This window comes from Chiloscyllium plagiosum, unplaced genomic scaffold (assembly GCF_037043375.1).
Source record: "Chiloscyllium plagiosum isolate Xiang-an unplaced genomic scaffold, Cpla_swu_hap1 HiC_scaffold_48, whole genome shotgun sequence".
In the NCBI taxonomy this organism is placed as follows: Eukaryota; Metazoa; Chordata; class Chondrichthyes; order Orectolobiformes; family Hemiscylliidae; genus Chiloscyllium; species Chiloscyllium plagiosum.
In genome coordinates this window covers 12,737,896-12,765,118 of record NW_028270186.1, presented here as the reverse complement: position 1 = coordinate 12,765,118, position 27,223 = coordinate 12,737,896, and the positions used below count along the sequence as shown (strand labels likewise).

At 39.8% G+C, this 27,223-nt stretch overlaps 1 protein-coding gene across 1 annotated transcript in view; it reads left to right on the top strand.

Moving 5' to 3' along the window:
* Nucleotides 1–21,964, top strand: part of LOC122543133 (zinc finger matrin-type protein 4-like) — a 166,392-nt gene extending 144,428 nt beyond the window's left edge. The window contains exon 7 of the mRNA XM_043681477.2: nucleotides 19,024–21,964. Within this exon, the coding sequence (XP_043537412.1) occupies nucleotides 19,024–19,042 (19 nt within the window). The 3' untranslated portion in view covers nucleotides 19,043–21,964. The remainder of the gene's footprint in view (nucleotides 1–19,023) is intronic.
* The last annotated feature ends 5,259 nt before the right edge of the window (nucleotides 21,965–27,223 follow it).

Below are 27,223 nucleotides of genomic sequence, written 5' to 3'. Positions count from 1 at the left end.
TTTATTCAAGAGTGCAGTTCTGGAAAAGCACAGCAGGTCAGGCAGCATCCAAGAGGCAGGAAAATCAACGTTTTGGGCAAAAGCCCTTCATCAGGAGTGAAGGAATGCGCAAAATGTCGATTTTCCTGCTCCTCGGATGCTGCCTGACCTGCTGTTTATTTTCCAGCATCATACTCCTGACTCTAATCTCCAGCATCTGCAGTACTCACTTTTGCCTGGCTTTTTAAAAATTCATTCAGATGGATGAGTTTCACTGGCTAGACCGGTACTTATTACCCCAAATAGCTCTTGCACCTGGTGTGCTTTTTTTTTTTGAATTGCTGTAATCCATTTGGTGTAGGTTAGAGAGGGGGTTCTGGGATTTTGACCCAGTGATACAAAGAATGGCAAGATATTTTCAAGTCAGGATAGCAAGTGGCTTGACTGGGAACTTGCGGATGGTGACTTCCCATGTCTGTGCTGCCTTTGAGTTTGGATTTGAATTTCCAGAAGACCTTTGATAAGGAGATACATACAAGGATGTTGCACAAGATATGTGCACAAGGATGTTGCTCATGGTATTGAGGAAACACTATGAACTAGGATTCCAAAGTATTTATTACAGAGAAGATAGTGAGTCAGGATCAATGGGTATTTTTTGAGGTTGGAAAGAAGGAATTAGTGGAATGCAACAAGGATCAGTGCTGGGTTCTTCGATTATTTACTGGCTATATTAATGTCTTGGAGGAGGGGTGGAGTACAATATATTCAAATGGTATGATTGGAATGGATTGGTAGAATAGCATGTTGTGATGAGAATATTAGAAATCTAAAAGGGGATGTGGATAGGCCAATATCATCATTCATTTTCTGTGTTAGTCATGGTCAGGTCATCTTGCCCATTTGTTTTTTTTTTGTGCCAGACAATAAATGGCAAAGGCTACTGAATGGGATGGTCTCTCTTTTAGCAATAGTGGAATCCATGAGCTCTTGCACTTGTTGCTCAAGGATGGTTGAAGGAGGCACATTAGAATCTTTGAAGAAGATGGTTTATTGCAAAGCAAAGCCAAGAATTAACTTCTCATTCAAGGATAATCCTAAACATTGAGTAGTTTCAGCTGAAGTGATCACAATATGTGCAATATACTCAGCAGCAGAGGTGAAGGTGAAATGCAAAACTGTTGTGGTGAATGGTGGGCTAAAATTAAAACAATTGGGAATTTGACAATGCTGCTATGAGCAGAATTTTTCCAGGAACAAACACAGCTGGAAGTGTGGTTGGGAGGTGGAAGAGGATGTCAGCGAAGAGGGATACAAGAAAACAATCAGTGTGCTTGTGTTGAACATATTTCACAGTAGTGTGATGACATAAAGGAGGTCAGGTTGAGTAAGGTTGTGAATATGGTTAAATTGCATATTTAGGTATAAACAATGCTTCCTGTAGGACTTTCAGAAAATTTGTGGGTAGCCTAGACATGTGTTCTGTAGCCACGCTGAACGTTACAACTCAGTGTTGCCAGCCCTCACTGATGTTGTTTTGGTTTTGCATGTATTAACCAATATGGAAACACCAGTGTTAAATATAATCTTTATCTTGACTCCAGGTTCATGAAATTCAAAAAGTATAAATCAGTAAACATTCAAACAGAGCAAACTAATCACTATCTTCAATTTCATTACCTCTAATTGAAAAGAGCAGTTGAGAGAAGCATTATATCAGGGAGTCATGTTGATTTGCACTGTGTTTATGCTGCAAGCATTTTTATTCCATACCTTCACACATGCTGTTGTCGTTCACGGACATTGTAAACATCCTGTGCATGGACAATAACAATACAGGGGAGACTGAACATCAATCATTAAATTTATTCTAGACCCACCTTTTATTTGTTGTTTGGTGTGGTAATGTGCTCTCTTTTGTTGCAAACAGCACAAAGCAAGTAAGCTTGAAGACATAATGCAGGTTTTTGTCTGTACCTCATTAAAATGACTAAAGTATGCTCCTTAGCATTTAAATGTCCATAAACCTATTCAGGTTTGCAAAACGAAAGCATGATAAATTACCATCATAAAAATCACTGATGCACAGTCCAGATAGAAAGCACTTTGCTAACCACTGTTTCCGCATTAACTAAGAGAATAACGCTATGGACATCGCATGTTATTGCATTTCACAGTCATGTGGATTTGGATTGTGATGCTATGTTCTTCACATAGAATAGTTATTAACCAGTAAAGTGGTTTGCATTATACAAAGTAGTGTACTTGTAGTGAAACGTTTAAAAGAGAATGGCATGGTCCATTCGATACTGACATCCCATTTTCCTGGTTGTTGCATCAAAGAGCTAAGTTTTAAACAATTAATGTATTAATGTTGTCCATTCTCTAGCACTGTCTGGCACTCCTGGGACTTCGCTGTGGGCCTGCAGAAGGCAGATGGTGGGAAAAAAAATTGTGAGATGTTGTCTCCATTAATCAGATGATCTTGGTAATTCTGAACCAATCGGGTTGTGAGTGTCACAGGCTCAGAAGTTCCCTTTTGACAATTGACATGAAACATTGGCTCTGTTCATCTCTACACAGGTACTGCCTGATCTGCTGAGGACTTCGAGCACTTCCTGCTTTTGTTTCAGATTGCCAGCATGGGCAGTGTTCTCTTTCTGAGTTGCTGTGCAATTCATTACTGCTTCTTTTCCAGGAGTGTTTACCTTGAAGAAGTTTTACTCTTCAGCAGCATTTCTGTTTGGATCTCTTGCCTTGTTCACCTTTGGTGCTTTCCATTTCACTTCTTGTGTTTAATAAGGTATCCAACAAAACCTGATTTGACAGCCGCATTTCTTTACACGGTGACTGTCTCCTACACCAGCTTCAGCCACATGATGTTCAATTAAAATTCAAGTATTTGTGTTTCTGATCTGTTCACAGTTAAGATAGAGTCATTGAGTCACAGAGTCATACAGCACGGAAACCGACCTTTCAATCCAACTAGTCATAGAGTCAAAGAGATGTACAGCATGGAAACAGACCCTTCGGTCCAATCCATCCATGCCGACCAGATATCTCAACTCAATCTAGTCCCACCTGCCAGTCCATGCTGTCCATAATCCCAAACTAAACTACTTCCACCTGCCTGCACTTGGCCCAAATCCTACCAAACATTTGTTATTCAGGTACTTATCTAAATGTCTTTTAAACATTGTAACTGTAACTGCATCCTCCACTTCCTCTGGAAGTTTATTCCATATACAAACCACCCTCTGTTTAAAGAAATTGCCCCTCTTGTTAAATCTCTCTCCTCTCACCTTAAAAAGTGCCCACTAGTCTTGAAATCCCCCACCCTAGGGAAAAAATGCTTGCCATTCACCTCTTCTATACTCGTCATAAACCTCAAAAAGATCACCTCTCAACCTTCTACACTCCAGTGAAAAAAGTCCCAGCCTATCTAGCTTCTCCATATAACTCAAAACGCCATTCCTGGCAACATCCTGATAAATCTTTTATGAAACCTCTCCAATTTAATAATAACCTTCCTATAACTGGAAGACCAAAACTGGACACAATACTCCAGAAGAGACCTCACCAACATCATGTACAATCTTAACATTATGTCCCAACTTTTGTTATCGAAGGTCTGGGCAATGAAGGTAAGCATGCTTATTGCCTTCTTCACAATCCTTTCTGTATGTGATGCAAACTTCAAAGGATTATGTACCTGGATATTTCATGGATATTCAGCAATCCTCAAAAGCATTGTTCATGGCTCAAGCTAAGATATGCATTCAGTGTCAAATAGCTGTTCAGAAGGACGTGAAAGATATAGAATGTGGGGAAATAGATGGAGACATCTTGAAAAAGATGAAGGGCTTTTGCCCGAAACGTCGATTTCAAAGCTCTTTGGATGCTGCCTGAACTGCTGTGCTCTTCCAGCACCACTAATCCAGAATCTGGTTTCCAGCATCTGCAGTCATTGTTTTTACATCTTGAAAAATGTCCATATTACAGAGGAGGCGGTGCTGGATGTCTAAAAATGCATAAAAGTGGATAAATCCCCAGGACCTGATCAGGTGTATCCTTGGACTCTGTGGGAAGCTGGGGAAGTGATTGCTGGGCCTCTTCCTGAGATAATTGTATCATCAATAGTCACAGATGAGGTGCCAGAAGACTGGGGTTGGCTGACATGGTGCCACTCTTTCAGAAAGATGGTAAGGAAAAGCCAGGGAACTATAGACCGGTAAGCCTGACATCAGTGGTGGGCAAGGTGTTGGAGGGAGTCCTAAGGGACTGGATTTATATGCATTTGGAAAGGCAAGGACTGATTAGGGATAGTCAACATGGCTTTGTGCATAGGAAATCATGTCTCACGAACTTGATTGAGTTTTTTGAAGAAGTAATGAAGAGGATTGATGAGGGCAGAGCAATGGACGTGATCTATATGGACTTCAGTAAGGCATTCAACAATGTTCCTCATGGGAGACTGGGTTAGCAAGGTTAGAAGTCATAGAAAACAGGGAGAACTAACCATTTGGATACAGAACTGGCTTGAAGGTCGAAGACAGAGGGTGTTGGTGGAGGGTTGCTTTTCAGACTGGAGGCCTGTGACCAGTGGTGTGCCACAAGGATGGTACTGGGTCCATTGTTTCATTGTCATTTAACTAAATGATTTGGAAGTGAACATAGGTGGTGTAGTTAGTAAGTTTGCAGATTACACCAAATTTGGAGGTGTAGTGGACAGCGATTACAACGGAATCTTGATCAGATAGGCCATTGGGCTGAGGAGTGGCAGATGGAGTTTAATTTCGATGAATGTGAGGTGCTGCGTTTTGGGAAAGCAAATCAGGGCAAGAATTATACACTTAATGATGAGGTCCTGGGGAATGTTGCTGAACAAAGAGACCTTGGAGTGCAGGTTCATAGTTCCTTGAAAGTGGAGTCGCAGGTAGATAGGATAGGGTAGTGGTATGCTTTCCTTTATTAGACCGAGCATTGAGTATTGGAGTGGGAAGGTTATGTTGTGGCTGTACAGAACATTGATTAGGCCACTTTTATAATATTGTGTGCAATCTAGTCTCCCTCCTATTGGAAGGATGTTGTGAAACTTGAATGGGTTCAGAAAAGATTTAGATGGATGTTGCCAGGGTTGGAGGATTTGAGCTATAGGGAGAGGCTGAATAGCCTGGGGCTGTTTTCCTTGGAGCATTTGAAGTTGAGATGTAACCTTAGAGAGGTTTGTAAAATTATGAGGGGCATGGATAGGGTAGCTAGACAAGGTCTTTTCCCTGGATTGGGGAGTCCAGAACTAGAGGACATAGATTTAGGGTGAGTGGGGAAAAATTAAAATGGACCTATTGGGTAACTTTTTCATGCAGAGGGTGTTATGTGTATGGAATAGACTGCCAGAGGAAGTGGTGGAGGCTGGTACAATTACAGTATTTAAAATGCATCTGGATGGATATATGAATAGGAAAGTTTTGGAAGGATATGAGCCAATAGCTGGCAAATGGGACTAAATTAGGTTAGGATATTTCGTTGGCATGGACAAGTTGGACCGAAGGGTCTGTTTCCGTGCTGTACATCTCTATGACTCTATTGCCACATGCACATTCTCAACATCTTTCTATGGCAGCACCAACTCACACAATCTCAATGTCCTGATTGCCAGTGTAATTTCATCCTTCCTCTCCCCAACATCTGAACAGAAAACTTACTTTCATCCTTTTTTACATATGCAATGACCTGTTGCATATGTAAATCTTTCACCTTCTTCATTTCCCTCAGAACCTATCCCTTCTTCTAATAGATTCTTGATCATTCAGGGAATCAGGGTTATGGGGAAATGCCAAGAAAATAGACAAGAGGAAGGCAGTCAGATCAGCCATGATCTTGTTGAATGGCAGAACAAGCTTCTCGGGTTCCTATTTGTTATGGCCTTATCTCACCTCTTCATAGGTGTTCCGGCCTTTTCCTCTGAAAACTTGAATTTTTTTTCCCAAGCCACAGCCTCTGCTCCATTCCTTGTCTTAATAAATTTTGAGGCAGTTGAGGCCTCTTATGATATTTCTTCTTTACAATCAGTGTGACATCTGTCATCTCAGTTTCAATCAGTTGTGATGCAGAGTGACGAGAGCATGGGCTCTTTTCCAGCATCAGCTGATGTTGCCATGAATATACTGCCTTTGAAACTGATGGGAACACAACGAGGCCTTTCAGCCCCTTGACCCTGTTCTACCATTCAATGACATCTTGGCTGACCTGTGTCCTAACTCCAGATACCTGCCTTTGACCGGCATCCCTCAATATCTTTGCTGAACAAAAAAAAATTGTCAATCTCAGATTTAAAATGAACAACTGATTCAACATCTACTGCTATTTATGGAAGAGAGTTCCAAATATCTACCACCCTTCCTGTAAAAAAGTGCTACCCTCACCCCTCACCTAAGGCATGGTCCCCCACAGGTTAAAGTCACTGTAAGTTATCTATCTCTCTGACAAGACAGCAGCTCTGTGGTCCTCTGGGAGTATAATGACTTATTACCTGGCTCACTCTCACTCGTCTCCCTCTGAACTTGCTGCATTCCATTCCATTCTGTCAGGTTCGATTCAGGCAAAAGGTCATTTCAACTGGAACCTGAGCTTTTTTCCCTTTCTCCACAGATACTGGCTGGACTCACTGAATTCCAATTTTGCTTCAGATTTCCCACATCTGCAGTATTTTCCTTTTCTCATCTGTTCTGAACCTCTGCATGAGTTGAAAGTAAATCTTTGAGTTTGCTGTATCTCCCCAAGCATGCTGTCCCAGATTGGCAATGCATACCTCAGATGAGATGAGTATATGAATTAACCAACAATGTTCAGTGTGGGTAATGTTATAGAATAGAATTTATAGAATCCATACAGTGTAAAAACAGGCCCTTCGGCCCAACAGGTCCACACCAACCCTCCGAAGAGAATCCCACCCAAATCCATTTCTCTACATTTGCTCCTGACCAATGCACTTAACTAACCCTGAACACTATGGGCAATTTAGCATGGCCAATTCACCTAATTTGCACATTTTTGAATTGTGGGAGGAAACCCACACAGACAAGGGGAGAATGTGCAAACTCCACACAGACTGTCTCCCGAGGCTGGAATCAAACCTGGGTGAGGTAGCAATGCTAACCATTGAGCAACCGTTACATTTGTAATAGTCAGTTGAAGATGCTTACAGGATAACTACACCAGAATGTAAATTGGCCCAAGATCTATTCCAGTCAGAGATTCAAACTAAGTTCTTCAGGACAGATTCTCATTGTCTGCTGCCCCTGCTATTCCAAACCTGCACAGTTACAGAAGCTGCTAATTTAATTAAATTGCAGCTAGAAAGAAGGTACTTTGTTCATTCAATAGGACTGAAATGATGTGAAAATGCACTGACAGAAGCCTTGTCTGGTTTCCTCGATCTTAAATTTGTGTGCCATTAAAAGTTGTTTTTCTAAATTCCTTCAAGTCTTTTTAATTAGTGAGCATCACTTATTCGCTGGGGAAGATGCCAGGATTCGAAAGGTGGTGCCATTTGACTGGAATTATCATTTGTATCAAATGCAGATCCTTCTGCCTTCTCAGTTTGTGCATTCATTTGGCGCAGTTATATTAAATTAAGCAGAAGGCTGTCATCCATACGCTTCAGTGAGTTTGCAACAGAAGCAGTTTCCCACAGGAGAAAGAGATTGTCAATAGGACAACCTGATGTGACATAAACAAGAACACAACAGTACACTCTGTGCCAATTTCCACAATGCCATCTGTTATTTGATAAATTTTACTGAATAATGGATAGCCAAGAGCAATTAAAAAGCGGTAATCTGAATTGAGGGGTCCAGAAAGTGAGAGTGAAACTTGATCAATTTACCAAACTTGAGATTTGCTTACATTGTATTGCCTTGAATTTACAACACAGAAACAAGGCCATTTGTCTCAACAGATCCAGGCCTACAGTTATGCTCCATGCATACTTCTTTCAACTCGACTTACGTCATCTCACTCTATTGATAAATCCTTCTATTCCTTTTTCCCTTATTTGGCTTCCCCAACAAAGAGTTTATGTGTTTGCCTCAACAATTCCATTCTGTAATGTGCCTCACATTCTTCCCAATCTCTGAATAAAAACATTTCTCCTGAATTCCTTTTTGGAACTTATTATTGACTACCTTCATTTCTTAAAATTCATTTAGGAGCTGTAGGTGTCACTGGCTCGGCCAACATTTATTGCTCATTCCTAATTGTTAAGAGTCAACCACATTGCTATGGGTCTGGAGTGACACATAGGCAAGCAAGGATGGTAGTTTCCTTCCCTGAAGGACATCACTGAACCAGATGGATTTTTTCAACAGTCAATAATGTGTTATGACCCAGAAGTGAACCCCTCTATTAATTAAGCCAAACACCCAAAAATGCTCGCCTCACCTCATAATCTTTTAAAATATGAGTTACAGAGAACTCCCAAATTCCACTATTTAAAGAAAATAAGATCAGTTTTTTTTTTAACTCCAGAAGTGAACATTAAACAACAACTATTCACAACTCTCAGCCCCACTTTTTCTTAACTGCTTATTATCTGCCTCCAACTCTGTAACAATATGCTATTCGAATGGACACTTATTGAATTTACATCAACTTAATTTCAAAACCACACAACCACTGTCTTCTTCTCTTCACTCTTCTGATTGCTGATTCCCCTGGGTCATCTTCTTTCTTTTTACTGCGAGTATGTTTCATATGAAAAGATATCTTTGACAGATAGTGTTTTCTAATTTCTGGGAGAGCACAATATCAGGTGGGCAAGTAGCTCTCCAGTTTCTCTCTCTCTCCAGCAGTTGCTCGCTGATCAAAAATCTCTGCATTTTATACACCCCCAATATTGGATCCTGTCATTGGTTTGATGTTGGCAAAACAATAAATTCAAACTTGATTGGGTTTTAGTATTCTGGGGTATGATTTAAACTGATTGGTTAAATTTGAATTATTGTCATAACAGCAATCAAAACTCAGGTATCCATTTCGCAGCCAAATGTTATACATTTTCAATTTTCCAGTACACTCTTGGACTGCCATCTCGTCATAAACACAGGTGCTTGTCAGCTCAGTTCAGAAAAGCATTTTCTCTCTCTTAAAGGTGCAGTACATGCCTTCAACTTAATAACAAATGGATTCATTGTCATCATTAGATCCTTAATTCCAGATATTTATCATTCATAGTTTCGGGTTCCATGTATGTGAAGGCATCTCTTCCTCTCGCATAGCAAGTCCCTTCATAATTTTAAAGACTTCTGTAAAGAACACCTTTCCGTATACTGTTTTCAAGAAAAAAACAACACCAGCCTCTTCAGATTTTGCTGATTATACCCTCTCACTGCTTATTTCAACCTGCATTTGTACTTTTGTGCTTATCCTTTCTTCCATATTCTTATTTGTAACTTGAAAACCAGAATAAAACTATCCAGAATATTGTCAGTGTAAGTCTAAAATCATTCCAATGTTAAGATAGCTTCTCTGCTTTTGAACTTTATTATCTTCATGATGAACTGTGCTATTTGGGTACATATTAAATGTTATTGTTTTTCATGATTTGTGTACTTAAACCCAGAGATCTGTTTGTCTCTTTGCCTTTATTTTCCAAGGAGTATGAGGCCCCTATATTACTCCAACCAAAATGCACTTAACTGTATTAAAAGTAATTTTTCATTTGTACAATATGTTCTTCAGTTTTGTCACCGTCTTCCTCAGTCGCAGTTTGAAGTTCTCAAATATAAATTATTTATGCATTCCCTACAGCAACCTCTGTGTCAATATTGTCAACTCCAGAATGGTGTGCAGTGGGCTTGTTGAGAATCATCTAAGACCTACCAATGAAAATAACAGCCGCCTTCACACCAAACCTAATAGAAAATGTTTCCAATCTCTTAGAATGATTTATGGACATAATCCTTTCATGAAGTTCAGCTCTGCATAAAACCTAGGCAGAAACTTTGTGCAAACCCGAGACATTTAGGTAAAAATTAGTTGCGGACTGTGCAAGTTTTCAGCAAATGCTTAATGTTCGGTACATTTCTATTGAGCACCACCTGGAGGTACCTTAGTGTAAAGCACCAGGACCCAGGCAGAAAGGCACTCCAATATAACTTTTATCCTTCATGAATATTCAAAAACTAGCAGGGTCAGATTCCAGCAACACTATCTGTTCTGCTCTTCTTTGTTTAAACTATAAAGGATGTGTCCATCCAGACCACGTTACATATTGTGCTATAGGAGCAGAAACAATTTTGTAACTCATTTCAAATTGTGAAATGGGAAAATATTGACTTCTTGAACCAATATTGACCATCATGTATCAGCCAAAGACATGCCAAAGCTCAAGGCTACAGGATACCAGCAAGTGGACAAGACTGTGAATGTCAAGAAGGTCAATGAGGAACTAATCATGAGCACACACAAAGCTTGAGTTTTAAAAGTTTGAAGATGCATGTGGGCAGACTATCTCAGATAAGAGGCTTTTGGAACTCTTGAGGACAAGGGGCAGAAGGGATTAAAAATTGAGTTGTTGATGTCTGCCTCGAAGTATTGGACAAGAGAACAAAACCCTGCAGCTTTTCATGGCAAATTGCAAAATAGGGCATGAAGTTGATTCACAGAGTCATGGAGTCATACAGCAGGAATAGACTCTTTGGTCCAACTCGTCCATGCTGACCAGTTGTCTCAATCTGATCTAGTTCCATTTACCAGAATTTGGCCCATACACCTCTAAACTCTTCCTATTCCTATGCCCATGTAGTCACCTTTTATATGTTGTAATTGTACCTGCCTCCAACACTTCTTCTGGCTGTTCATTCCATACACACACCACCATCTGGTCCTTTTTAAATCTTTCCCCCCCCTCACCGTAAATCTTAATTCACTGAGAGGAAGGATCACTGACTGTCTGAAGGGATACTTTCTGATTGGTAAGGGGCCCAACCATTTCTAAGGGGCCAGAATGAGCCTTCAAACACAGCTGGCATCCAAAAAAGGTCACCATCTCCCTACTAAATAGAAATGGCATAGGCCTCCTCGAACACACACAGAACTTCCAATATTTTAATGTCCTCAACAAGCTGGAGTGCTGGATGTCCATTTCAAAGGTCACCTTGAAAATGACTTGAGACATGCTGTGGGCATGCAGTTTTCTTCACATTGAATGAACCTCAAAATTAAAAACAAACTGGATAAGTAAACAAAGGTCATCCTGAAAGCTGCGATTGGAATTTGATATGTGGAGCTAGCATTTGTACCGCAATAATCTCTTGTACTAAAATTTCTCTGGTGCTGAATGTTGAGAGAATGGCGTGTCATCTTCAGGAAAAACTTTATTTCTCTCTTGTGACACCACAACACTAAATTTGTCAGATCAAGCCTGAAAATGCTCATGATTGCAATACTGTATGCTGCCTGATGTTGGAGAATTACTTGAAGAGTTATCGAACATATTCTTACCCAACGTTTAGCTATATGTTTCAATAAAATAGATTTTCTTTCATGAAAAAAGTCCTCTGCCCTGGATTTCGATCTGAGGCAGACAGGGAAAGAATCAAGCAAGCTAGGCAGCATCAGTAGGTGGATAAGTCAATGTTTCAGGTGTAACTCTTCTTCACGTCTGGGTGTATGGAGAGCTGCAGATAGAGGGGAGAATTGGGGGAGGGTATAAGATGATGAGGTATGGATAGGTGAACACAGATAGAGGGTATCGCCTGGTTGGTCAATGGCAGGAATTAATCCGGTTGGTTGCTAGAAGACGGTTCAATCAGAAGAATGGAAGGGAGGGTGTGAGGCAGGGAATGGAATTGGGGGATTGGAAAAGAGGTTATTTGCAATTGACAAACTCAATGTTGAGTCATCCAGGCTCATCTTCTGCCTGGTATCCTCCCCCCCCCCCCCCCCCCCCCTTTATCTGCAGCTCACCTTACACCACCCCAGTCCTGAAGAAGAGTCTGAAGAAGAGTTACATCCGAAATGCTGCCTGGCTGTGTTCTTCCAGCCTCCCACTTGTCCATCTTGAATTCCAGCATCTGCAGTTTTTTTTGTCTCTAATCAGGGAAAGAATCAGGCTGAACTTGAACATGGTGTACATACGTATAACTGACGGTGGACCTCCTTTCTTTTTTCGTTGACTGCACTTTACAGTGTAACACGCCAAGCATTTTGTTCCAGTTTTGTTAGCGCAATATATTGTTCTGCAAATGTTCACATTTTCTTGCTGTTGGTTTCTTTTTAAGGAGGAGAACTGAAACCCAATGCACTCGTGTGGATAATGTGCAATGCTCTAATCAAGAGTGTGAATGAAAAACTTGCAATATGAAATAAACTTGTGCCTGTGGTGTGGTATCAGAGAGAAGCTGAAGGTTCCATTGAACTTGGAAAAAAAATTCCGAAAGGAAAATTTCCACAGTGATTTCTAAGTGAAAGTCTCAACTGGCTTAAGAGATGGGTGATTGAATGTTTAAAAATGCCTTCCAGGAATGTATTTGTCATAGAACCCCTACAGTGTGGAGACAGGCCATTCAGCCCATTGAGTCCACACTGACTCTTTGAACAGCATCCCACCCAGATTCATTTCCCTACCTTATAATCCTTCATTTCCTCTGGCCAACCTACCATTGCCTGCACACTATGGGCAATTTAATATGGCCAAAACATCTAACTTACACATCTTTGGACTGTGGAAGGGAACCCACACAGACACAGGGAGAATCTGCAAACTCCCCACAGATAGTCACCCATGGCTGGAATTGAGCTCCAGTCCCTCGCACTGTGAGGCAGCAGTGCTAACCACTGTGCCACCCCACCATAAGCCTGTGTTTTCTGCGGTTGTCCATTCAAACAGCAATTTTCACATCTGAAAACTGACCTTATACTCATGAGTTGCAGGACCAGACACAGAGGTGGTCTCAAAGATGCTCTGAGATTGCCAAAACTCACTCTGAATGTGCTGCCACTGAAGCAGAAAAAGACAGATCATCTGAGTTGGATCAGGCGGTACAATATTCCTCTGTAAACCTTCATTCCCCATTGACTGCTGGCTTGCATTCAAGGCTGACAATTCTTCTGCCATCTGGTGCTGCAAGCCCTGTTTGACAACCTTTTCACTCTTGTTTTAATTTTCTGTCTGTTGTCTTACCCTCTCTTTGAAATAAAATCACACTTAAGCTGCCGGTTGGTCCAAGAATTCTTACCTCAAAACACCAAATTGCATTTAAGTTGCCACTTTAACATAAGAAAGTATTCCAAGTCACTTCAGAAGTGTATTAGGAAGCAATATTTACCACTAACTAATATGAGGTGACATTAAGGAAAATGATCAAAGGCTTGGTCAAAGTGATAAATACTAAGGAGTGTATTTTTATTGCATCCAAGCAATATGGATATTGCCTGCCAGGTCACTGTTTATTGCCTGTCTTTAATTGACTGTCTTTATTGACTGTGTTTATTGACTGTCTTTAACAGTCAGAGTTAAAAAGTGAGGCACTGGAAACGCACAGCAGGTCAGGCAGCACCCAAGGAGTAGAAGAGCTTATGCCCAAAACGTCGACTCTCCCGCTCCACAGCCTGACCTGCTGTGCTTTTCTTGCGCCACACTTTCTGACTCTGATCTCCAGCATCTGCAGTCCTCACTTTCTCCCTAAGAGTTGGAGTCAATCACATTGCCTTGGGTCTAGAGTCACATGTGTGCCAGACTAAGGTAAGGATGGCAGTTTCATTCCCTTAAGGGAAATAAGTGAACCAGATGGGTTATATGGCGACAACATGGTTGTTACTCGGCTAGTCTTTTTTTAATGCTAGATTTTTAAAAATTCATTAAAATTACACCACCAATGACGGTAGCATTCAAATCAATGTACCCAGAACATTAGCCTGGTACTCTGGAGTATGAGTCCAGTAACATTAATGTCATCTCCCTCTTTTAAAGAAAGTAAGAAAGGTAAAGAAGGAAAGGTTTAAGAAGTAAATATTAAAATTTGGAGCCAAGACAGCTAAAGGCAAGCTGCACCATAATGGAGAGATTAAAATCAGGATGTTCAAAAGGCCTGAATTAGAGGAACACAAATATCTCAAGGGACAGGAAGAGATTGAAGACAGAGGGAAGGGTGAAGCCATGGATGGACTTGAAACCAAGGAAGAGAATATTAAATTATTGATGTTGTTTAAATGGGAGGAAATGTAAATCAAGGAGGGCAGAAATGATGGATGAACAAGGCTTTGCACAAGTTAAGGCATGGGGTGCACTTGTGGATGAATGAAAGTTTCCAGATATAACAGATTTTCTGAAGTCACTGGACTCGAAGTGTTAATTCTGCTTTCTATCCACAGATGCTGTGAGACCTGCCGAGTTTCACCAGCAATTTCTGTTTTCGTTCACAGAGGTTAGAATGTGGGGGGCCAGCCAGGGCTGCAATGTGAACAAAAGATCTCACAGTTACATGAAAGTTTAAGTAACAGATGAGCTGAGTCGGGAGCAATGTTATGTGGCAAAGAGAAATAAGAATAGCAAGTTCTACACAACAGTAAAAAGAGTAAAATAATAAAAATGTTAGTTTTGAAATCACATTAAGTAAATATAGGATGACATTTATTGTTTGTGCATTAATTTGATTGTTCAGTTCATATGGTACCATACAACGAGAGATCAACAGGCAAGCAAGTTCGATGGCAAAACATGCGTAAAAGGCAAAATAATCTGTTTCTTGTATTCTTGTTCCTCTGTCCCAATATTTTTAACAGCTAAATCTCAGGATTTAAGAAATAGAAAAAACAACTTCCCTTTTTATATTGCATCTTATGTCTCCATGCAGTTTGCAGCCACAGAAGTTTTGTTGAACTGTAATTGCTGTTGGAATGTCAAAAGAATGTTAGATCATCTGTTTCTGTAATATGGATTGAGGGATAACTGTTGGCCAGGAGTCCTCCCCTGCTTTTCTGAAAAGTAACACAATGGAATGTTTAAGTTCCCCAGAGAGTTCAGACAAGACCTCAGTTTATAAGAATCACAGAAGGGGTGTAATTTGGTCCATCGTGTTTGTGCTGGCTCTCCAAATAAGCATTTAGTGATATTTTCCTATCTTCTCCACATAACTCTATAGTCTTCCTTTGCAGAGAATAGTCCAATTCCCTTGGTCATTGTCTCAACTGAAGTTACCTCCATATACTGTCAGACACTTTATTCCAGACCCTAACCACTCACGAGGTTAAGAAACTTTTACTCATCCCACTTCTCCTTCTTTCACTGATTACTTGAAATCTCTTGATCCTTTCATGAATCAGAACATTTTTTTCCCTACTTACTCAGCCCAAACCCTTGGGGATTTTTAATATTTCATCCAGATCTCTTCTCAGCCTTCTTTTATCCAGGGTTAACACTCCCAGTTTCTACAATCCATCTTTGGAATTGAAAGTCTTCATCCCTGGAAACATTCTTGCTATCCTTTTCTACACTGTCCCTGATGTCTTAAAATCCTCCTGAAAGTGAGCACCCAGAACTGGATGCAACACTCAAGTAGTGTCTTGTTATTAAAGTCTCAAATATTTCAACTGTGCTCTCAACCTCACCTGCCACCTTCAATGATTTAGGCATATCCATGCCCAAGTCTCATTCAAATCCAAAACTGATTTACTTGTCTTTCATGTGATATGAACATCACTGGCAAGACCAGGACTTTTGTCTATATCTAATTGCCCTTAAGCTTCCTTTTCAGAGAACAGTTAAGAGTCAGTCATATTGCTGTGAGTCTGGTGTCACAGGGAAGCCAGACTAAGTTGGGTGTCTGATTTTCTTCCCAACAGGATTTCAGTGAACAGCCCTGTTTTTACAGCAATTGAAGATACTCATCATAGTGCCCATAACTGGGACTAGATTTATATTCCATACTTGTTCATGAAATTTAAATTCCACCAGCTGCCGTGGTAGGATTTAAACCCACATCTCCAGAGCAAAAGCACTGACTCTTGAGCTCTCATCCAGTCATTATCACTATGCCATGATGTAGCTCTGAGATGAGAATGCTACCAACTTAATTAAACTTACTTGCATTTTAATTAGTTATATATTTTTTTCTGTAGTGCATGTTTTCTAATTTTTAATTTAACTTCATTCCTATTCTTCTCTTGGTCAAGAATTGATTGAATTACTGTTCGTTATGATACTATTGACAGACCATGTGAGTTAAAATCTTGAGAACTATTCTGCGCAAACAACCATGATTTTTATAACATGACGAGATTATTCTTGGCAATGGCTAATGGAAAATCCGTGGTATAAATGTTACTGTGCAACAATAGACTCCCAAAAAACAAAATTGACTACCATGAAAGTAAAAATGGGAATTTGAATCATATCGCAAAATCTCTATTCCACAGTCGAAAGCAACACTATAACTCAAAGCGATAGAGTTCTGATTGAGCTCCACTGTGCTGCCACATGACGAAAATCATTATAAATCGCTGACATTTTGGAATCCATGAACTGGTAATTTCAAGTGTGCATAATAATCCTACTCCTAGCTAGATTCACTTGACTCTTCATATACCTTTTACATGCAGAGAGTTGCGCAAACTAGCAGTATCAGGACCTCAAACATTTGCTTTCTGTTTGCAGTTCTGGTAAAGACATGAAAGCTTTTGTTAAAACTGCGTTGTTAACAAAATGGTATTACTGACTGGGAAAGAGCTGTCATTTCATGCAGCAATCACATAATCAGCATTTTGACTTCAACTCTTCATTAAATGGTTGAGCTAATTAGCTTCAAAAACAGGGATACCATAATTTATCATTTCATTAAAAGAAATGCAAGAATGCAATAATCATCAAATCACATCAGTCATGCTATCAGTAACTCAGATAAATGATAAATACTTTGCCATATTATGTTAATCTTCATAAGAAAGTGAAATATTAAAGTGGCATTGCTGGTAATGTATACACAATGTACATTGCACAAAACTTGGAGCATCTTGTTAATGCAGTATTAATTTATTCTGTATCTGAATAACTGTAGTATCTTTGCAAAGGAAAGTGTTCCCTCAAAATGTGAAAGGGTGCATGAATAAGCAGTGTCAAGTAAGTAGGTATGTATAAACTGAGAGAGTACAGTCATTTATGTTATATGTTCTGGCACAAGATATACTGACTTGTCTCAAAATACTTCAGTACCTCCAGGAGAAAAGGGAAGGAAAATCAGGAAATTGAAAGAAGAATAAGACTTTAGACTCAGATTTCCTTGATCAGCTGACCCTACCATTTCCAGATCAAGTTCAAAAATAAATATAAGAATGAAGCCTTTGGGATAGATTCTCAACCTGAATGAGTGGTTAGATTTAGATGTGAGCGGGGCAAATTACATGGATGCAAGAAATTTTAGACCAGCTTGAAATTGCTTATTTTGACAAAATAGGATGATGTGTAATCATACTCAGCTTTGCTGACTTGATAAAAAAATTAAACTGTATCCTACACAAAATCTATAGCAACGTTTCTGCTGCTGAACTCTTTGTCCACCTTCAGCCAAGTCTGCTGAGTGTCAGCAGTCGATTTCATCCTCTCGTTGCTGGGGAACTAATCCTCAACCCAACAAAACATGAAAGGAGCCATCAGTGAACTATAATGCAGCCTTTTCTAGTATGGAGTGAATTGTCACACCGCATCTTGTTACTAACTCACCAGAGTGGTTCTTTAAATACCATATTGAGATTGTGGCATGTCAGTTCTTATAACTCCTGTAAGTGTATATTGGACGGCCAATCCCAAAGTAAATTGCTCATGGGCTGATGAGGTTAGAAAGCCAACAGCAAACATGCTGAACCCTGTCTTCTGGGTGTCCCATGGAATGTTGGGATCCATCCCACCCCAGCCCAGCTTGTCTCATAATTAATACCGGGGCATTTGGAATCTTTCACAATGTCACATATTCCTTCAGAAATGGAATGAGTTTCCAGTAGTTGCACACAATCTCTCATATTGAGAGCGACAGTGGGAGGAAGAATTCCTTCAACTTGAAGTTCAAAACTTGCATTTTTTTAAAAAATGGATCATTGGAGATATAACCAAAATTGGAAAAGGGTGCAACCGTATCTTTACGTTTAAAAGAAAATGTGCAGAACCATTACTATGAATAGAAAATGATTAATAAAACAGATCAAGTCTGATGTATTTAATCTTTGGGCCCTCAGTCATGTTTACATCTGGTACATACAAATGATCGTCAATAGTAATTATATACTTGAGTAAAGGAAAATGACACTTCAATTTTCATTGAACTCTCAGCTGCCCATTTAATTGCACCTAATAACAGTCTGCAAATTACTGAAAGTCACCTGTATTATTTAATTTAAACAAATTAAATGTTTGTATAGTATGGGCGTTAAAGGTTATTGCAGCCTGCAATGGCTTGATTGTACCAAATGAAATATGAAAGATTATTTAGTGTGGTGCTTTCATGTTGGACAGTTTTAGTGTTGTAGAGTACTTCTGCAGGAGCTTTTTGTGCAGGATGTCATTGTGAATATGTCAGTGATGTTCCGAGATTCCTCCTTATTTAAAAAGTGGGAACTGGTTGTGAATGTCAATGTCATTTTGAAAGCCAACCAAATTTGGAAATTTCAAAATTGTTTGTCACACATTGTGAGTCAATAAGCAGAGCTCACAGTACAGTTATTCACAGGGAATCACTTTAGGAAAATAATTGGGGAAAAATGTCATTCAGGACCTCAAGGTGCTGTTGCACACTGTTTCCATTTACTGTGTGGAGCAAACAGAAGGTCTGAGAATGAATTATTGTATGCAAATTTTCAATCAAGTCTCCGTACAAAGCCTTGGAAGATTTTAGAAGATACAAAATATTAGCAATTTTATTAGACTCAGAGGGGAGCAATTGCTTTGTACAAAGGAAAACAAAATGTTTTCTTATATTTTATCTCCAAGCTGTCCTTGCAATACAGTTTGCAGTATGTTCTTGCTCTTTTAATTTATTTTCTTTTGCATTTCAGCTTGAAAAACCAATCATGAGATCCTTCGAGAGAAAAATTGTTCATTGAATTCAACTTCAAGATATTTTGTTGTCCTTCAGGGCATCCAAATTTTACTCAATGCAGAGATGGTCATCTTTCTCAAGAAGCATTGGACACCTTTTTCGACTGGTGTTTTCTTTTTTCCCAAAGTAGAAATATCTCAAAGAGATGTCTATTACTCTGTGTTTGAAGCAAATTCCATTGGTTATGAGCTCGGCACAAGAATAAGCAGCTTGTTTTGAAGGAAACTCATGCCTCTTGAAGCACAGTTTTTCAAACACTGCAGTTTACTACAATTGTTTATTGCCCAGATCATTCCAGGCTGATGGATAAACAAGAATGCATTCCAGCCATTTGGAAGTTTTGACATTTTTGATGGGTTGCATTGAAGGATTTGCATTTGTACCACAAATTCCATGACAGAATGTTCTGAAGTACTTCAGTATTCATTCAGTATTTTTGAACTGTGTAATTTTTGTCATGTAGCAAAATGCAAATTGGGTACAACAAGGTCCCAGAAATAGCAGTGAGATCGTAATTGTGAACAACAGAATTTGTCTGCTGCTTAATTTTGATGTGAAAACATTTACGTGTGTCTGAGAGAGTAGATGGAACTTTGTTTAATGTTTCACCTGAAACTTGCACCTCTGACAGTGCAGCACCATCTCAATATTGTACTACAACCTAGATCCTGTGCTCAAATCTCTGGAGAGCAGTTTGAGCCCAGGACCTACTATTTGAGAGTTGAGAGTACCACAGAGAAACTGGTTCAATGGATGGCCAAATAGTCTTTCCATTCCTGGATCCTAGATTGCAGTCCAGCTCAATATGACGAGATGAAAATCTCTTCCTCTTTGATTGATGGGACCTTAGTCGGCACTGTCAATACAGTTTCCAGATTTTTCAAGTGCAAAAATTATAAATTCCAATTGTTTGAAGGTCAGAGAGAGGAAGCAATGCACTTTCTGTCCAAATGCTTTCCATGATCTATTTAAAACAGATTGTCACTGTTATGAAGTTCGTAAAACTTGTTGACTAACTTCTCAGGAACAGATCACTGGGAGGGTGAAGGAACACATCTGTCACGTGCAAAGTTTTATATTGAAGTGCTGATCACATTTGTTCTTATTGCTACCAAGTATGTTTTTTGTGAGGACTGGTGTGCCTTTTTCAGTTCTGTAACCCAGTGGCAGCACCTTACATATCAGATCAGATATGGTCTAGGTTCATCTTGGTTCTAAACTCAAATGAGTAATGTGAGTTGAAGCCAGATACTTCTTATCAATTTCCCTCTTAACAATTTTGTGCCAGATTGTAAATGGGTTTGTGCTGAAGGCTGCATCCACTCTTAGCTGAGCTGAGACTGCTGAAAGACATTTCTCATGGAACCTTTACAATCAAGTTCTCACTTACCAACCTTGGCAGTATTCAATCAGCTTGCATCACTGCAATGCAATTAAGGTAGATACTGAAGCCTGGACACATGTGCATGTGGTCACAAATCTGATCTCATGTTATATTAGCTAGCATGATGATGAACTTCAAACATTTCTATCTGCAGATATTTTCATACCTACTATTTAAGGATTAATGCCTTTTGAATGGTCAAAGGGCCTGTATGGATACTTTCTGATGTTCTAGCTTCAATACTTGGTGTCGCAGTCAAATGCAGTAAGTCTTTTCACAATGAGCACCTTTGTTTGCAGAAAACTTAGAAGTGACTTTGTCAATTTGGAATACAATGAGAGTAATGGAAGTTAATTAAAGTATGCTAATAAAGTTTCAGTGAGATACAAAATCTCAGTTAACGAGGATAAAAGACAATGTAAAATACTCTTAAGTACCCCAGTACCAAGCATGCTAATTTTTATTGCTAAATTTTTTGATAACTTATATAAACGAACACCATGAAGAAACCCTTTAATCATCGTGATGCAAAAAGCGCCATGTGCAAAAAAATGTTCTTCAAATATACATATTTCAGTTATCAAGGCAGAATTGTTAAGCGTTGATTAACTCTTTGATAACTAAGAAGTTTATGTCACTCTGAGGAACCGTGTCAGCATAAAATTTCTCAATCAAGTTGAATTGAACATCTCATGAACCGAAATATTTTTAAAACCTCTAAAGTGATGACTGCACCTGTTGACTTATTGCCTGGACTGTTGGAACCTTTGACAAAGTTACAATGAGAATGTACTGTCAATGAAATAGGGGCAATCGGTCTTGTCATTCAAAGATTGCATTCTGTCAAATAACTGAGCAGCACCAGTCAGAATCCAGAGCAAAGTTTACAACACTACCAAAATGCTTAAGCCGTGAAAATGTTGAGAAGTTAGATAAATTTTGATTATAAAACGAACATGCGAGAAAAGCACAACAGATCTGGAACTGCCGACAGAGACTCTGCAAATTAGACAGAAGAGTCGACTTGCCTCTTACCCAAGACCAGTATTTCCAGTAATCCAATCACAAGTCTCCAAAATGTTTAATCTTACAAAATTAGAGTTGGAGAAAGTTGTACAGAATGACTAACATAGTTAGATTTCAGGGTCCAGCAAGATATGGAATACTGAGGAAGCTCTGAATTATGTAGTGAATATTTTTCAACTTTTGGCCAGTAATTCAGAATGGAAGGTCTATTAGACTATGTTGAAGTGATGGCCTCATCAGTGAACTACTGCAGCCCTCTGTACTGCACAAATCTCTTGTGTAAACTATGCTGCTGCTTTTGTTTTACAACTCATGGATTAGTTCCCAATGTTCTCCAGGGGAGAAACCGTTATGTTCCTGGCCTTGGGTGTGTGACAAAAGGTGACAAGGTACTGTAAATAAAATGCATTTAGTTTTCATGACAATCTCTGCATTTCCTGGTTGCAATAAACCATAGCATTGACCAAAACAATTGTGTGTCTTTATTGTGTTAAAAAAAACTGGCAGGCACTTCTAAAAAAAATGCAAGGTACTAGAATTGATGTTTTATTTTGCAGAATGGAAAGGACGATTTAGATAAATACATTGAGGATTGGAGGATCTGATCCAAACAAAGAAACCCGCCAAGTTTTATTGTCCTTGGAAAACAATGTGAAGGTCACATCTTGTAATATAGGAAACCACTAGAGCTGAAAGTAAGTACCTGTAGTGCTTTCGATAAAACTCAAAAGCTTTTAAAATCAGATTTGTTTATGAAAAGCATCTATCACTGACAAGATCATTTTTGTCCCCACCTAATTGCTGTTAATTAAATGGTGGTTGCCTGCCTTTTTTAATCTGTTACAGTCAATGTCATGTGGGCACATCCATGGTTATGAAGGGATGAGGGTATATTTCCAGATCAGGATAGTGTGTGACCAATTGGATTTGGGCTGGGGAAAGGAATACTGTCTTATACATAGTGGAGTTTCCATTCAGCTATTTCCCTTGGCTTCGAGGCATTACAAGATGGGGATTTGGAAGATGCCATCAAGAAATGTTTGGGAAATTGTTGCTGTTATGTAAGATAAAGACACATTATTGAGTTCCCTAATTTTGAGTGCAGGGAACTACATAATAAGTCTTGCACGCTGCAGAAAAAAGGAAGGATTTCTCCAAGGGTAATTTTAGAGCTCAGCACAAAGAAAGTGGGTAATGTCATGTATATTTTGAAAGAGTATGTTGACAAATTCTGACAAAATATCACAGAACTGGAAGGATAACCACTTCTCTGTTGATTGATATCATGTGACTTGCTAAGTTTTTCAAGTATTTGCTGTTTTAATTTTAAAAGCATTATGTTGATATAATAGAGTAACCCAAGAAAATCTTCATCTGATGATAAAAAACAGTTGTGTCTGGACTCAACCTGGCAGGAAACATACAGACAGCAAGTTTTTCCTTGTACCCTGTCCATGAATGATAATCTCATCGCGATAGGGGCCATCCTCGATATTTAGTCAAGTTTGATCCCTAATTGGTGAAGGCAAAATAAATACTTGCTTGAAAGAGGAAGCAACTTCATGAAGACACTTTAGAAAGAAAGAAGGTGACTCCATGCATTTCAGACCACCTGTATGTTCCACACCAGTCGCATACCATCCTGATTTGGAAACGTATCATCGTTCCTTCATTGTCACTGGATTGAAATCCTGGAACTCAAACTGTGTGCATGTGTACACCACATATACTGAATTGAGTGAAGAAGCCAGCACACCACCATGCTCTTAAGGGCAGTTAAGAATGAAAAGTGAATCTGGTCCAGTGTGCAACACTCACATCCCACGAATGAACAAAAACAAATCTCTCTGCTATGCTGAGAATTCTCAAGCTCATTGCAAACAAAGTAACTGTTAAGATGTTTTTAAAAGATGTTGCTCAATGTGGGCTAAAATGCTTTAATTGGGATTTTATTCCTCATGATGACTTAACTGTGGCAAAAGAGCCATCAGAAGTCTATTCTTCTTGTGGCTCGTTAAAACTCTGGTTCAGTGCTGTAATTCCAGGTAAAATGATCTCATGTCTACACTCGATAAATACTCGGTATCCAATTTTTATTTTAAATACTGCTCATTATTTTCCCTTCCAATATCTATTCACAAGCATTTGTAATTCCATGTTTGCTTTATTTGCCACGTTTCCAGTTAACCTCCCATTTAAACCATGACAGGACATGTTCCAGCATCATAATAAGTCATCTCTAGTTTTCAACCTTTACAATTCCCTATTGTAAATTGGCATAAATTATGAGGCTTTGGAATAATTAATTGATCAAGTCTTGGTTTGAAAGAGACCACCATTGTTTTCACACAGCTCACAATATGTGAAGGAAAGTCTATAAATAAATTTTCAATATGTATGTAGATAATCTACAGTACAATTTATTATCCTTGCTTGTATATTTTATAAACCTCTGTTAAAGGTAGTCAGGATAGTGAAGAAGATGTTCAGTATGCTTTCTTTTATTGATCAATGCATCAAGTTTAGGAATTAGGAAGTCATGTTGCTGTTGTACAGGACATTGATTCAGCCACTTTTGGAGTATTGTGTGCAATTCTGGTCCCCCTCCTATTGAACGATGTTGTGAAACTTGAAAGGGTTCAGAAAAGATTTACAAGGATGTTGCCAGGAATGGAGGATTTGAGCTACAGGGAGAGGCTAAATAGGCTGGAGCTGTTTTCCCTGGAGTGTCAGAGGCTGAGGCGTGACCTTACAGAGGTTTATAAAATCATTAGATGCATGGCTAGGATAAATAGACACAACATGAGATAAATGGCCTTTTCTCTGGGGTGGCGGAGTCCAGAACTAGAGGAGACAGGTTCAGGGTGAGAGGGGAAAGACATAAAAGGGACCTAAGGGGCAACGTTTTCACACAGAGGGTGGTGTATGCATGGAATTAGCTGCCAGAAGAAGTGGTGGAAGCTGGTACACTTACAACATTTAAAAGGCATTAGAATGGATATATGAATAGGAAGGGTTTAGAGGGATATGGACCAAGTGCTGGCAAATGGGACTAGATTAGGTTTGGATATCTGGTTGGCATGGACAAGTTGGACCAAAGGGTCTGTTTACATACTGTACATCTCTATGACCCTATATATGTCAACCCACTGCAGGAAACTGAAGCAGCTGAGGAGTCAGTGGTCATTAGGTACAGGGGGTGGAATCACCTGGACCTACCAGGAATATTTAGTAAGGTTGGAAGGGGTGCTCAATTGCACAGGAGGCCAAAATTCAGATTCTCAATTTAAGGTTAAAGTTTTGGAGATAGGTTGTCAGGATATTTCAGACAGGTCAGCCTTTCTCAACCTGGTCATCGGGAACCACTTTTACATTCATTAGAAATTTTTAATTCACTCGTGGAATGTAAACATCACTTATTACTCATCCTCTGTTGCCAATGAGAAGGTGATGATGAGCTGCCTTCTTGAATCACTGTTGGTCATGTGCAGTAGGTAAATGCACAATGATATCAGGGAGGGAATTAGTGAGGGAATGTAATGAATACTCACAAACAGCCCATTGCACTGGAATTATGTTCATGGGTACTGTCTTGGTCGGCAAAAATGAGAATTGTGCGATCACAAACCTGATAATATCGACTGCACGTATGGTGCTGAGAGTTGAGTGGTAACATCCAACCACAGTCCTGAACTGGAAAGGATTTCACGTCCTCGCTGACCAGCTTGTTTGTGAACCCAGGCAACAACTCCAGCTGTATTAACCTGCTATCAAGGGAACTGTCATGATGCTTAAATTCTGCACAACTCTCTGGCTCCTCCAATGTTTGCTTTCCTGCTTTTTTCACTGCCTTATATGTGACAAGGGATACACCCTGAAGGCATGGCCAATGGTCCCAGTGCAGAATCCTCGGAATGCAGAACAGTGTTAGGAGAGTGCAGCACATTCATTCACTTGGGCAATCCTCACATAGACAATCAATCAACTGAAGATACACTTCTACTGAAGGAGCACTCCTTTACCCTGGAGGACAGGATCTCCAGGATCATGTGCATGTGTGCTGATCCCTGCATAACATGGCTGTACAACAGGGTGAGAGCATAGCAGAGGTAGAGTTCAGATAGCCACCTATCTCCTCAGACAGAAAGGAGTGGAGTCTGATGGAAATGCTGCAGGAGGGAAAGACACTGATACTGATGCTGAAGAATTCTGAGCAGCAATGAGACCTGGTTGTCCAGCTCAAGGGAATCTTATCATGGTTTTGATTTAAGATTGAATGACTTTGGACGAACACATGTGAAGTAAGAGTCAATTGCGATTGAGAAACATCATGTGTTGAAGGGACTGCTTGCTTTTTATTGTTTAGACTTTATGCTTTGTCATATGGCATTCTCTACAATTTATTTTGTCAGCTTTTCTGTGATGAACTCCTGATGAATTTTTGGGGCAAAGCACCAGGATGGAGTTGTGCAATAGTATACAGGGCTGCACACATTCCTCAAGCATCAGTGAGCAAGGAACATTCATCTACATGGAAATGTTGAGGGCTTGCACATGCTGAGTGACTGTCCCAACCCACAAATCCAGCTGCCCAGGTACATGTTGCTCCCAGAGGAAATGAGCTGACAAAAACAAGATCATGCGGCCACACAGCCTGCTCTTGAGCAGATGTGTTTCCTGGTGTTAGACCCAATGCTTACTGAGGGCAACCCCCAAGTGATGTGGGCATTGGTAAGGAAGTTGAGAGAATCACATGAGTTCAGCACAGGAGAGCTTTGAACACTGAGTCAAGAGCAAAATGTCCCATGGTCCAAACAATATTCAAAGGAGAAATGAGATTCTTGCTCATGAGAGGTGAAAGGCCTATTCGCGTGCATTAACAGTCTCATTATTACATCATTTCCTCTCATTAAGTTGTAACTTCCCATTTTTCTGCCTGCCATATAGAAACTAGTCCATGACACATGAAAGTCAGAGCAGTAACCTGGCGACTCCAGCTTGCAGCTTGCTCCTCCTTCTATCAACCACTAATATCCAAGACACACTCCCTGGACAGTGACCACACTCACATCCAATCCACAAAGACCTCCAATTTCCCATTGGCAAAGCGGAGTGTCTATTCCTTTCAGGTCCGACATGGCCTGGGGCAAGGGACAAGCAGCAAGCAGGTCAGCCCAAGGCTACCTGCGTTTGACTGGGACCACGTCTGGGCTTTAAGGATGGCAACAGCATCAGGAATCCCAGGGGATCCCAGCATGTACTTCCATGTATGGCAAGTTGGAGAATCGGACAAGCGTGAGGCCATGGGATCATGGTGAATAGCAAATGAGGTGAGTTTGGGATGGTAGCACAAGAAAACCAGCTAGGCCTCACAGAGAGAACGCTTCATAAAACTTACCATAAGTAACACTTAGCCAATTTATGGTCAGGTTCAGTCTCCAAGACTCCGAAAATAAAATAAGATTTTGCTCCATGATTCAAGTTATTGGATAATCCCATGAGATTTACTCAGCCATATCAATTTTGTTGTTCAATGCGACAATGAACTGAGTAAGACTGAAACAAGGATTGCATTCCACCAAATACCTTCTGACTTAAATGCTTACTGTGAACTATTTCTCCTAACTAAACTATTTTCATGCAGTTTATCTCTCCAGTCTTGGGAAAGTGGTAGAATTGATGTTCATCACCTTTGTAAATATTGAATAGTCACACTACCTTGCCTTAGTCATTCTGACGTTTTGTG